The 13,779-nt window shown below is 59.5% G+C and overlaps 1 protein-coding gene across 1 annotated transcript in view; it reads left to right on the forward strand.

Moving 5' to 3' along the window:
• Positions 1 to 13,679, forward strand: part of ATP6V0D1 (ATPase H+ transporting V0 subunit d1) — a 39,442-nt gene extending 25,763 nt beyond the window's left edge. Inside the window, exons 3-8 of the mRNA XM_059152072.1 lie at positions 7,313 to 7,491; positions 9,045 to 9,124; positions 12,452 to 12,529; positions 12,657 to 12,833; positions 12,939 to 13,016; positions 13,118 to 13,679. Coding sequence (XP_059008055.1) covers positions 7,313 to 7,491; positions 9,045 to 9,124; positions 12,452 to 12,529; positions 12,657 to 12,833; positions 12,939 to 13,016; positions 13,118 to 13,279 — 754 coding nt within the window. The 3' untranslated portion in view covers positions 13,280 to 13,679. The remainder of the gene's footprint in view (positions 1 to 7,312; positions 7,492 to 9,044; positions 9,125 to 12,451; positions 12,530 to 12,656; positions 12,834 to 12,938; positions 13,017 to 13,117) is intronic.
• Positions 13,680 to 13,779: the final 100 nt, after the last annotated feature.

The raw sequence follows: 13,779 nt of genomic DNA on the forward strand, positions 1-13,779 counted from the left end.
TGGCACACCTGCCCACCTTGGTGCTTCCTGCCTGTCCTGCTTCCCACCCCCGGCAAAGAGCAGCCACTTATTCAAGATCCACTTGCTCAAGGAGGGGTGGCAGCCAGAAGGGCTCCCTCCTTGGGTGGATGCCAGGCTGGGACCCCTGAAGGGCTCAGGGAACCTGCCGAGGCTGGGAAATAGCCTCTTTCCTGGCCACAGGCCTCCTTTCTGGGGGCCTCCTTGCTATCCTGGCTGGGCCTATAATTACACCTCCCTGGCTCTGGTCAAGGTACAGGCTGCTTGGTCCTTCTGGGGCAGGAGGCCAGAGATGGGGCAGGTCTTGTGTTGCTGAGTTGGGGGTCACGCCGGAGCGTCCCATGTGCCAGTCAACCCCTCGCCTGGGCCTACATATCCCTTGCTCCAAGGCCAGAGCTGGGGACATACCAGGAAGCAATGGATTTATTGCCAAAGCCCAGCCTTCACCTTGTTTGCACAAGGCTCTTTCAGCTTCCTGACGATGTTCTGGCCTTGCCAGCGAGGCTGGCCGGAGGAGGCCTGACCCATGCCAGTGGTCAGAGGGCAGTTGTCATCCATCCCACTGCCCGCTTGGCCACCTGCCTGTGCAGCTAGCTCCTGGCCTTTCTGGATACCCTTAGAGGCTTGGTTGTAGCCTGCCAGGCCATGAAACTGGAGAGGGCTCTGAGCGTGACTGAGCCCGCACAGCCGCCAGCTCTTTGCTGGAGGTTGGCTGCGAGCACCAAGCGTGCTTAAAGCAGCCAAGCACTATTGTGTGGCAGGCGTCACTTCCCCGCCCCTTCCATTCATGGGTGATCGTGGCTTAAGTCTTCCCGTCTCCTCACTCCTGCCCTTACTCAGGAAGAGCTCAGCAGCCACGTGTCAGTCTGTCTGAGCCTGTGGCTGCTCGTTCTATGACCTCGTCGTCTCCAGTGACCCGCTCCTCTGCTCTCCACTTTAGCCGCCCCCACCGATGGCTACCCAAGGCCGTGTCACTGCTGGAACCATTCCACCCCAGAGTCGCTGAGTCAGGCCCCCCCCCCCTACCCACAGTCTTCAGACCCTCCAGCCCACTCTCTGTCCCTTGTGGGACACGGGTTCCGGACTCAGCAGGACACTGGGCCTTGCTGCTTCCCCTGCTGCCTCTTCTGTCTTCATTTTCCTCCCTCCCCAACTGAGGTTCCCTGGTCCATCATTTGAGCACTCTTCTGCCAGCATCCGCAGCTCTCTTGGCCGCCCGTCTTCTGGTCCCGCCCTGGCTGGCAGCCCCCCAGCCCTGGAGGAATCCCAGCAGCCTCCAGCCTGGAGGCGCCCTCCCCCACCTCCACAGCCTGGAGCAAAGCTGGGGAAGCCGGCCTTGGGCGGTGATCCCTGCTGCCCAGCGGACATGCTGCTCACCAGCACAGTTGGCGTTGGCTTGTCTTTGCCCAGCCGGCCGTGTGCCTTCCGTACCCAGCACCCTGCAGCCCCCCACTAAGGTTGGGAGAGCACCTCACCATCTTGCACACACCCCTGTCCTGCCCCCAGCCTTCTCTCTGGGCAGATGGCCCACCTTCCTCCTCCATGGAGATGGTAGAAACCAGTCACCTCCCGGCACCACATCTGTGACCCCAACCCTGATTCAAAGGCAGAGGCTTCCCTCTTCTCTTGGATCCTTCTGCCAGAGTCCTGAGTGCCCTCACCCTACCCCTTGGACCCTGACTGGCCACTTACCTGTACTCACTTGTCTGTATAGCCGCCTTCCCCTTCCAGAGTCTTCCCATCAGCACCTGAAAAAGCACAGATCTCTCACAGTGTTAAAAACCCATCTCCTGTCAACGGCCATATCTCCCTGAACGCGCCGATCTCGTCTGATCTCGGAAAAACCCATCTCCTGGGGCCTCGGCTTTTACACTCACTATCTGTCCTCTCAGCCCTGCCCCCACCCCTGCCCACCCCATGTCTCCAGTCTGCTTCCAGCCCTCCCTTCACTCACCACAGGGTGCTGACCAAGGTCACCGCTGACCTTTATGTGGCAGGGTTTCTGGGCCTCATCAGGAGCCGCGGCCCTCTCGCCCTCCAGCAGTCTCTTCCCTCTCACGGCATCTCTGCCATTTCACTCCTGTCTCCCCATCTGCTCTTGTCTTCCATTCCACCTCCTCCACCTCTTCCTTTCTGGATCATTCCACCGTGTTGTGGCAAGAGAGGGGTCCCTTCCATTGGAGCCAGGGCCCGTCCAGCACAGCTCCTCCATACTGGGAACTCGCACCTGGCTTTTCTGAGGAGGTGGCTCTGTGGCTGAGGGGAAGGTATTTAAAGGAATAATTGAAGGGGGCTTCTGGCCTGAGGGAACCGTGTATGTCCTGAGTAGCTGGAGCATGGAGTCTCAAATCCTAGGGCTATCCAGAAGAATGTAACCAGAGAGGACAGTGTGGCTCTCCCAGGGAGGGGAGGCATCCGTTAGTGGCTCCGTCCTGAGCGTGAGTACTTGACGGAACAGTGCCATCACTTCCCACAGACCGAGCTGGTCCAGCTGGGGTGGAGGTTGGGACCACACAAGAGATTCACTCAGTTCTCCCTGGATGGCTGGACCAGGATTTCCCCAGGAGGTGATGGCTTCCTTGTCACTGAAAGTGTGCAAAAAGAAGGTGGTCAAGGCCTTTTCTGCCCTCCCATGGTGAAAGACAGCATCCAGTGGTTTTGTAGAACGCAGCCAGCCTTTAGCCAACACACATGACCGCTATCAGCTCTAGGCTAGGCCTGGCGCCAGGAGGGAGGGGGACGGATGAATGCAGTGGGATGGGTGCCAGTGGTGGTGCAGACAGCTCCTGGAGAGGCTCGTGGGCAGCTGCTACACATGGATCCGGGGTCACAGGAGGTTTCCCAGCACTAAGAGGACTCCAGGATCAGGTGGGGTTAGAGAGACTGTTCAGAAGAATGGGTGGTGAGAGCAGCAGCAGCCTGGCGTGGGACAGACAGGCCTTGAGCTAGTGAGAATCCGTGAAGTAGGCTGTTGTCAGTCACCTGGTCTTGAAACAATTTAGCTCAGCTTCATGGCAATAAAGGTAATATGTCACTGTACCAAGGGTCCTTTCCAGGCCCAGCAATTAACTTGCTTTGTGACTTGGGATGGAGCCTCTTTCAGGGTTTTTTTGGCATCGGGGGCGGGGGAAATCTTGATCTGGGCCATTCCGTGATGGCTTCCCATAGGAGAGTGGGCCCCGAAAGGATAGCTGGGGGTTTGCTTTTGGGAGGTGAGTCTGGTCTCTGGGGAGTCTCAGGTGGGCCTCAGAGGCTTTTGTCTTTAGATGAGTGAGCCTCCCTGGAGGGCGCTGTTCCCCATGAGCAGCAGCCAGGTACCCGTTGGCAGAAGAGCCTGGGCATGGTAAGCTGCACCATCGGGGGAGAGGTGAGGTCCAGTCTTTCTTATGTACTAGGGACTTCAGTGCCACCAGCTGGTGTGGGTAGCTGGATGGAGGCTTTGTCCCAGGACAGTGGCCTCAAGTTCCCAGTGGGCCTTTCAGCATACCTGCCATTCTCCCCAGAACATTTTGCACCATGGGCCACAGAGGTATCAGGTTACCTTGGGCCTCCCTATCCTGGCCCTCTAGCCCTCTCTTTCCACAACCACTGTTTTTGGGTCCCAGCAGGGTCTGTACTGCTGGGGCTCTCTAGACCTACCATGGTTTCCAGGTCCTGCATTAGATCTGGCTCCTGCCTTTAGGGAGAGCCAACAGTGACACTCTTTTCTGGAGACTGAGGGAGAGCCCGCAGGAGCACTTCCAAGCCCAGAAGGCTTAGGTGAAGCAGGAAGACCCAACTGCACCTCTGGGAAGGGGCAGGATTTTAATGATAAGGTGAGGGCCTCACCAGTTCTGCTGTGGGCTGCACTTCACTTATCCTAATGGCAGAGGTGAAACTGAGGCTTGACTGGTAGTTTGCTGAGGCCAGAACTTGATATCTCTGTTCATTTTCTGCCCTGGGCAGGGCTCTGCAGGACTCTGATGTGACTGAGCACAGATACTGTTTATGAGCAACCTCTGCTGGGAGCCCTGGGATGGACAGACTGGCTGAGGTACCTAGTCATTGGGGCCTGCCCCCCAGGGCCAAGATGACAGCAGGGAAGCAAGCCACGCTTCTCCAGCAGATGGCGCCAAAGGGCACAGCAGAGGGACTGCTCTTGGCTAGGGGCTCTGAAGACTTCTTGGAAGAAGGGGCTTCCTAAACCCCAACTCGAGACTTCTGTGGGCCCAAGCGAGTCCTAAAGGCTCAGGGTGAGGGAGGGCCTCAGGGAAGAGGAATACAGACTCCCCACTCCCACTCTGCAAGGGCCTCTTTGGCCTGGCGGGCAGCCGCCTGTCCACTCCCCAGCTGTCTTCCTCTGGAGGGAGACGCTGACCAGCTGGAACCTCATTCTCTCTTTTTGAGGCCAAATGAGGGGAGGACTGGTGGAGTGGCTTTCTGGGGGCAGGGAGGCAGCTGCTGAAGCCAGGCGAGGAGGAGGAGGATTTCCCTGCCTGCTGAAGGCCTTGGCTTTGGGGGAGAAGCAAACAGCCTAGCCAGCACCATCTCTACCAGGCCTCCTCTGCCCCTTTTCTCCCAGGAAAGATGATTCTGGCTCTCACTGGGCTAGGGAGAAAAGTAGGGGCTGCTTCTGCAGGAACCTTGTCATTGATTCAGGGAGAGGGAGAGGGCCTGGCATGGGATTATCCAAGGCTGGCCTCGCCTGGGTTAGAATGGGCCCCTGGAGGGGGCTGGGGATATGTGATCATAAGTGACCCTTAACTGGCTCAGCATTTTCCTCGGTGCCCTGCCAGGACTTCTAGCGGGAGAAGCTGGGGGTAGCCAGGGGCTGCTACCACTGGCCCCCACATCTGCTGTTAGGGCCGAAACGTGAATCATAGCTGGCCTGTTCCACATCGTTGGAGGGGTAACGGCAAAGCTGGACGGTAGAGTCCTCCCACAGGGCTCTCCTCTGAGTCCCGGCCAGGACTCTGAGGAGTACCAGCTCCTCCCGTGGGCCCTGACCCTGGCCCATCCCCGACAAAAACAGATACCCTGAGTTGTGGACACAAGGAGTGGGGAGGTTTAGAAAAAGAAAACTGGCTTGTGGGGATCCCTTTGAAAAGACAAGACTAGATGGTGAGTGTTGTGCCAGGGCACAGACACCCTGGAAATGGGGACATAGAGCTCATCTGCCCAGTGGTGTGACAGGGCCGAGTGCCTGTACTTTCTCTTACTTCTTTGGCCATTGGCATTGTTGATGCTGGTGGTTGTGGGACTGATAGGATAACGTAGGCCTAAGAGGTATGTTCTTCTCCTTGTCCTTGTCCAAAGGGTTGTGAGAATGTAGAAAAGCATCTTCTGGGTGGGAGCAGGGGTCTTTGTGGCTGTCTTGGGGAACAGGATGGCTGGAGTGGGGCTGGATGGAGTGCAGGCAGAGGGCTGTGGGCAGGGACAGGTAGCCCTGTGGTACCATGCTACATGAAATGCTGGAGGCACTGGGCACGAGGGATGCTGTCCAGGGTGGAGGGGATGCAGGCTCAGGCTGGAGGCCAAGGCACAGAGCTCTAGCGAGCTTTCTCTGCGCTCCCTCTGCTCTGCCAGCTCTGTCAGGTCAGGGGCAGAAGGCTGGCCATTTGGGCTTCTTGGCTTGTAGCTACACATGGGCCCGGCCTGAAGCCCTCAGTTGGAGAAGGGGGAGGGGGTTGCTGTCTCTTCTCAGTGCACATCCTGTCGCTGACCCAGCCAGTTTAGGGGCGGAGAGAGGGCAGCTGCCTGGCGCCAAGCCCAGGAGAGCAGAGGTCGCAGCAGGGCGCTGGGCTGGGTGGTTGTTGGGGGAGGGTGCAGCAAGCAGGGGGCGTGGGGGTCAGGCCAGGACAGGAATAGTGACTTTTTCCTCCTGCCGCCTTCCTGGAGGGCCTTGTGAGAGCTCCCTGCGTGGCTGGCCCTCTGAGCTGAGGCCTGGGCTACCCCTTTCCCTTCATTCTCTCAGTATTTAGGGTCACTGCCCACCTCTGTGGACAGCTTCAGCCTTAAGTGCTCAAAATACTGTCCCAGGACAGGGACCTACCGTGGGCCACCCAAACGCTGGGGCCAGGCCTGGGCTTAGTACCTGTTGAGGGCGGCTCCTCCCCCCAGGCCTCATCCACTCCCCCATACCCTGAGTTCTTCACTGGTGACAGGCTGGAGGAATGTTGTGGTTATTGCCACCTGACTCTGCCTGGGCCTTCCCCCGATCTTCACCCTGTCCCCGCATGGGTGACTGCGTGGAGCTCTACTGCTGCTCCTTTGTGGCACTGTCTTACAGGTCAGTGGCAGAGCCCCCCCCACCCCCACACCCTCACTTCTCCACCCCCCCCACCAAGTCTGAAGCGGGCTGCCTGCCCTCTCCAGCTCCGCAGCCCCCTCTGCTGCCTGTGCGCTCAGAGCAGAGAGCCAAGAGAGCCAGGGGAGCCTTGGCCTGGGATGACCTGAGCCCCACCTCCAGGCCTCGGCCCTCAGGAGGAGGCCATGCTCCGCCTTTGGAGTGGGGCTGCAGGGGCGGCTATCTGCCTGTTCATCTCTGCCCAGCCCGGGGCCCTCCTCCAGAGGCGCCCCCCGCCCCCCCCCCCCACTGGCTCCTTCTGGCCTTTCCTCCTTCTCTGGCCTCTTCCCACCCTACCCTTCAGCCTTTCCTCTCCTGGCTGACCATCCCTAGCCTTCCCCACCTAGAAGCCAGATTGACCCTAATGAGACTGGGTCCTCCCTGCCTAGATCCTGCTCATGGGTCCCTAGCACTTGAAATTCAGTCAGGACCCTCAGGCTGGCCTGGACTACCAGTGTCCAGGCCCCAGCCCGCTAGCAGCACTGCCCTGCTTCCCTCCTTCTGCCAACCCTGATCTGTGCTCAGTTCCCCGAATGCAGCGGGCACTTGGGGAATGCCTCCAGGCCTTTGCACACACTGTTCCCTCTTCCCAGAACATGCTTTCATCTCCTACTTCTTTCATCCCCCAGGCTGGCCTTGTACCCCACCCCCCTTGTGCCCTGCTGGAACTATTCACACCGTGGGGTGGTTACCTGTTCCCAACCACTGAAGGGGCGTGAATCTATGCCACATCCCCCAAGGGAGGGGCTGCATGTGTCCCATACTCCTTTCCTCCTGGAGGCGCTGGAGTATAAGGGTGCACCTGGGCAGCAAGGTGAGCCAGTGGTGGTGGCCTGCGGCGTCCTCAAGGTGGCATCACCGCGGAGGAGCCAGAGACCTGTGTGGGATGGGGGCAGGGCACAGTGCTGGACTAGGACCGGCAGACCCTCCTCCCTGACGGGCTTCCCTGCTGTTGTGTGCCCCCTGCAGTTACAGCTACATGATTGACAACGTCATCCTGCTCATCACCGGCACGCTGCACCAGCGCTCTATTGCCGAACTCGTGCCCAAGTGCCACCCGCTAGGCAGCTTTGAGCAGATGGAAGCTGTGAACATCGCGCAGACACCTGCTGAGCTCTACAATGCCATTCTGGTGGACACGCCCCTGGGTGAGCCACTGGGGCTGAGCGGAGAGCAGGGGGGCAGTGCCTCCACATGGGGTTCATGTGGACCCCTTGGAGGGGGGGGTTGATGCTGGGCCCAAATGGGAGGAGGCCTGCCCCCTGCTGCTTATCTTTATCTTCCTCTCTGCTTCCCTCTCATTCTCTCACTCTGCCTTCTGCTCCTTCCCTGTTGCTTTTCTGGGCCAGGCAGGCTACCCCCCAGGGCCTGCCTCAGAGCGTGTAACTTTGTGAAACTGGCCAATTTCTCAGGATGCAGAAGAGGGCTGACCTCATGGAGAGGGGAGAGGCCCAGGTCCCTCAGAGTCTTGGGAGCTCAAACTGTGCTCGTCTGTGGCCCCAAGTGGGGCCAGAGGGGCTGGCTGCCTGTGAGGCAGAGGAGGGAAGCAGATAGCTTCACTGGCCTCCACAGAGCAGGTCCCAGGGGCCAGGTCAGGCAGTGTCCGGCAGGATGCAGGGTTCGTGTCAGAGGCCAAGAAAGGAAGGGGAACTGGGAGCTTCCTGCAGGGCCCCACCTAGGCAGTGCTGGCTCCTGCCTGTCTTGGAGGCTGGGGAGAAGGCGCTACGGCTGTCAGCAGCAAGTGCCCTCATAGCCACAATCCTCGTCCCGAGGGCACCACCTCCAAGAAGTCTCCAGGTTAAAACACTGGTTCTAAGCTGTACTTGTTTCTGTACTAAGAGGCCTGAGCCCTACCTGCTGGGCATATCTGCTGTAGGCTCTCTCAGTAACTCTGAGCTAGTTCATCTTTAAAGAAGAGACATACCGGGACGCCTGGGTGGCTCAGTTGGTTAAGCAGCTGCCTTCGGCTCAGGTCATGATCCCAGGGTCCTGGGATCGAGTCCCACATCGCGCTCCTTGCCCTCCGCAGGGAGCCTGCTTCTCCCTCTGACTCTGCCTGCCATTCTGTCTGCCTGTGCTCGCTCTCGCTCACTCTCTCTCTGACAAATAAATAAATAAAATCTTTAAAAAAAAAAAAAAAAAAAAGAAGAGACATACCGGTGAGTCTGAGGGCCCATCAGGGAAGGGGGCTCTGTCCTGCTCTGGCCTCCACTTGCAGCCCAGCAGTCCGTGCCCACCCAGCTCATTCTTTGTCTGGAAGAGAAAGAGGCTGGTTTTCCAAATGTGGGCCCCAGGCCCTCCCAGGGCTTGCAGATCTGTGGGCATCAGGCCCCAAATCCACAGCTGCCCCTTAAGGAAGGAGGATGTCATGGCCTCTTATGCAAGTCTGTCTCTGGCATGGTCTGAGCTTGGGTCTGCCCCAGAGGCGATTAGATCATGTTATGGCTGGCCGCCTCTTTATAAATCAGTTTTAGGAGCAAGGATGCAGGAGAAGCTCAGGTCAGTGCACATGGCCCCAAGGATTGCTTCTGCCACTTCCCAGGCAATCGCCCAGGCTGGGTTGGGAGGCCCCCAACCCCTGGGCAGTCAGGCCTGTGACAGGAGCCCCCTGTGCCCTGCAGGGGTGGCTGAAACAACAGCTGGATTCTTGCCTTGGCTGAATCCAGTCGCCCACCCTCACCCCCACATCTTTCTTCCCCAGCGGCCTTTTTCCAGGACTGCATTTCAGAGCAGGACCTGGATGAGATGAACATTGAGATCATCCGCAACACGCTCTACAAGGTAGGGCCCTGGCCAGTGGCAGACTGGCCTCTAGGCGGGGCCCCTGCCGTGGTGGGCTGGTGGTTTGGGGGGTTGCTGGGACAGGACGCAGCTGTACCAGGCTCCTATCCTGGGGGCTTATCTGCTTCCTTGCTGGCTCCCACAATGGGCGCAGGCTGCATGGAACAGGTTCTCTGTCTCAGCGCCTGCAGCGGGCCCTGATAAGATCAGCAGGAGTGGCTCATGCCCCATAGCTTGGCCTGTTGGAGCTGGCCTCTGGATGGTCGCTCCTCCTGCAGCCAGGAGGGTCACGGGCTGCCATCCAGGCCATAGCTTTCAGGTTTACCCTGCCTGGACTGTTGCCAGCAAGGACAGGCTTTGAGCAGAGGCAACAGGACACTCAGGGTGGAGGGAGGGACCCAGCCAGGTGTAGCCGGGTCACCATGTCCTTCTCGGGTTCCTAGGTCTAGAATCAGAGTCACATCCCAACATCCGCTCCCACTGTCTGCTTCCTCCCCAAGGCTGTGGCATGGGTTGGTGACCCCTGGAGACAGAGTGAGCACAGGATTTGTGGGTCTGCACTGCCCTGGCCCAGAGAGGCTAGGAGCAGGGCTGTGAGCCAAGGCGGGGGGCTGGCTAGGGACCAGTGAAGGACGTTTGGGACAGACTGGGCTCTGGCTATAGTGAGGCACTGAGCTGTGGTGCCAGGACCCCTGATGGGCTGCAGCTAGGAACATGGGTCAGGCTCCGAAGTGGGGGCCAAAGAGAGCCCAGGCCAAGGGTCCTGCTGACCTAACCCTGAGAACATCTTTTGGTCGGATCTTTTCAGGGAAGGGCTTCTCCTATCTGGGTTAGAGCTAGGGGCCCAACACTCGGCTGCCGCCTGAGCGGAGGCCCTCCAGTCTGCCTCCAGGAGTCTGGGCTAGAGTGCAGGGGAGGCTGTGGGGGTCGACGAGGAGCCAGCTTGTGAGTTGCAGGGGTGTAGGCAGGGGAGCAGCACATGCAGAAGCAAGCAGGGAGAATGGGCCAAGTGGCACGCAGTTTGCTGTGGAAGCGCAGGTTTCAGACGGACAGCAGGACATAGGTCTGGAAAAAGAGAGGCACAGGATCAAGTCACCCAGGGCCTGGAGTGCCAGGCTGGAGTTTGAACTATTTTCTGGGGATGGGGTTGGCCCGTGAAGGTTCGCAGCAGGACAGAGTATCATCAGAAAGTCCCCTCTGGCTGCAGTATGGAGAGGACAGAGCGGAGAGGTGAGGTTCAGATAGGAAGATTGCCGACTTCTTTGTCAGGACTGCCCTAGGCACTAGGAGGGCATCAATGTCCACACAGGTAAGAGGAGGAAACGGAGGGCTCTGAGAAGCAGGGTCAGTAGCCGGAAGCCACTTCCTAGACCCCGGCAGCCCCGGATCACAACCTGGCCCAGCCTGTTCACACAGCACGTGCTCTGCTCTGCCCCGCTAACAGGGAGGCAGGCCAGGTAGTCAGCCGAGGCTGTGCGCGCACCATCTGAGTGCTCCTGCCCGCCCCCAGCTGGCCCATTGCCGGGATCCCTGCCCTGAGACTGGGTGAGGGGTGCGGCTGTCCCCCCAGCCTCACCCACACCCTCACCGGGCCTGACTGGTTCTAGCTGGAGTCACTGGCGAGGGCTGCTCGGGCACTAGCTCATAAACACCGATCCAAGACTGAGGGCACCCTGCCAGGACCGCCAGCTCGTCAGGCAATGTCCCAGCCCAGTGGCCACAGATGGGAGATTAGACGGACCCTCAACCACCTGGCGGGTGGGAACTGTAGGCAGCTGGTGCAGCAGCCATGGGCTGGCAGGCTCCAGGGGGCAGGGTGGGGGTGGGGAGATAACCTCAGTACCTGGGCCTTTGGGGTCTTGCCAGTTTCTTCAGCTGCCCTCGCTTCCCGAAGAGAGTTTGGGCCTGTCCCACCATCTCCCCTGACACTGGGCTCAGCCTCTGAAGGGACTGGTATGGCTCGGGGAAGGCTGGTGGCCTCCCCATAGACTGGAGCTACATGCCCCCCACTGGGACAAGCCTGGAGATTTGAGTACAGCCACCCTGGCTGGCTGGGAGGAAAAGAGTGGCTGCGGACAGTCATAGAGGGACTCAATTATCACCAAGCCATGGGAGGATTGGCAGAGGTTTCTGCCCCCCAAGCCCTCTGATTCCTGGGGATCTGCTGTGCTGGGGTCCATTCTCTCCTTCCAGGATTCCGGCTCTCTGACCTATCCTAGACTTCTGTTTCCTCTGACCCCAGTGGTCACCACAGGCCTCCTCCTGAGCCCAGCTTGCCCAGTGCAGCTGGCCAGGTTTTGTCTTTGCTTGTGAACTCCTAAGTCTCATTTTACCCCCTTGGGGCAGCAGACCCTGGGGCTTAAGTCAGCTGGTAGTGGGTGGAAAAGTCTCCAAACCTTGGAGGGAAGACCTCAGTGCTGAAAGCTTTCTAGGCTTCCCAGCTCTCACCCTCAACCCTGAAGAATCATCTCTAGCCTGTGGAGCCACAGTCGCTGTGACCATGCCACCAGAAAGGACCCAGGAGGATCTGAGTGAAGGGAGCTCCCCAGGGTCCCGAAGACCATCCCCCTGCCCCCAACCTTGACATGTGTCTGGTTGGTTTTATGAGTGAGTGCTGGCCCGGAACTAGGTCCTGAAATGGCCTGTCCTTTCCTTGTGCCCAGCAGGTCCAGTTTGCCTGGGCAAGAAGTGCTCATTCCCACCACAGCCCATGTGTCCAGCCATTGCACTGCAGGCATGACGTCTGTGAGGGCAGTAATCATCCCTCAGCAGGAGCAGGGCTGGCAGTTTGCTTCCTGCTTAATGGTGCCTGGGAGCTACCTGAGGGATAGAAAGGAGTTCTGTGAGGTGGGGGGCCACGAGGGGCCAGGGTGCCCAGTCCAGGTGACCTTGGTGAACTCTCAGGAGTAACCTTCCCTCACTAAGCCCAGCAGCATGTGGTTTGGTGAGGCTGAGGAGGGGGTTTTGAGGGAATGGCAGGCAGAACAGCTGGGGGCAGACCGAGCCCCTCTCTGAGCCTGGCCTCCTGTGGGATGATGGGGGAGGGGCGTGGCAGGGCATGGAAGGGGCAGCACACCACGAGGCTGACGCTCTTCGGCCAGAAATTGCTCGGTCACTCCTGGGTGCAGAGAGGCAGCAGGCCAGCTGATGAACAGTTGGGATTTGTGGATATTCTGAGGCTCTGACATGGGGCCTGTCCCGGCCCCCATGTGATGTTTGGACTCACGGTGCAAGGGTGTGGGGAGGGAAGGAGGGAACGGGAAGGAGGCGGCCCGGCACGTGCCCCAGTCCCCTGCCTGGGTTGAGCAAGCCCCCTGCTTCGCACAGGCCTACCTGGAGTCCTTCTACAAGTTCTGCACCCTGCTGGGCGGGACCACGGCCGATGCCATGTGCCCCATCCTGGAGGTGAGTGCCTCCCTCTCCTCCCCGCAAGCTGCCGGTCCCTGGGAGCCTGGGCTTGGGGGAAGCTCTGCTGGCTGACTGGCACCTCCCTCCCCTTCCCTCTCGCCTTGCTTGTACACCGGCCCCACAGTTTGAAGCCGACCGTCGAGCCTTCATCATCACCATCAACTCGTTCGACACAGAGCTGTCCAAGGAGGACCGTGCCAAGCTCTTTCCGCACTGCGGGAGGCTCTACCCGGAGGGCCTGGCCCAGCTGGCTCGGGCTGATGACTATGAGCAGGTGAAGAGCGTAGCTGACTACTACCCGGTGAGTGCCCTGGCTACAGAGGGACGGGCAGGTCTGCATGCCCAACCCACGGCTGACAGCACGCTCCCACTCACGCTGTCCTTCCCCCCCACCCCCGCGGGCCAGGAGTACAAGCTGCTCTTCGAGGGCGCAGGCAGCAACCCTGGAGACAAGACCCTGGAGGACCGATTCTTTGAGCATGAGGTGAGGGGTTGCTTCCCTGCCCCTCGTAGGGAGAGGTTGGTGGCTCGGGCCTGACGCTGCTGTCACGGCCACCTGCACACCACACCTGCCTCTGTCTGTAGGTGAAACTGAACAAGCTGGCCTTCCTGAACCAGTTCCACTTTGGTATCTTCTATGCCTTTGTGAAGCTCAAGGAGCAAGAGTGTCGCAACATTGTATGGATCGCCGAGTGCATTGCCCAGCGCCACCGCGCCAAGATCGACAACTATATCCCCATCTTCTAGTGCCCTGGCCCGAGGCCCCCCACAAGTGTGTGTCTGCGTGCGCTGGCATAAAGCCCGTGGTTCATATGCCTTCCCTTGGGGGTAGCACATTGTTCTAGTGACTTTTGGTTTCCCTGAACCTCTATGAGATGGCTCTTGGGCCTAAGAAGGGGCTGGGCACCTGCTCCCCCTGTCAAGGATGGAACCTCCCCCCGCCGAAGGAGGCCCCCTCAGCCCTCTGTTTACAGCCACTGACATGTCTGAGAAGCACGTGCTCATTCCTGAGAACCCCCTGGGGCAGTGGGAGCCTCCTCTTACCCCTGTGGTTGGCCCCAGGGAAGGATAGTTTGTCCTTGAGGCATAACTCTGCAAGCCTCTCCCTCAGCCCTGCCCTCTGAGACAATAAACCACCCTGAGCCTAGCTGTCTGCTGTCTCCTTCGGGCCCCAGTACCTCTCCCAGACCCCAACTTCCCTCAGGTGCCACCTTGTCGAGCCTGCCCCTACCAAAGCTCCCAACCTC

The sequence above is a fragment of the Mustela lutreola genome, chromosome 16 (genome assembly GCF_030435805.1).
Source record: "Mustela lutreola isolate mMusLut2 chromosome 16, mMusLut2.pri, whole genome shotgun sequence".
NCBI classification, from domain to species: domain Eukaryota; kingdom Metazoa; phylum Chordata; class Mammalia; order Carnivora; family Mustelidae; genus Mustela; species Mustela lutreola.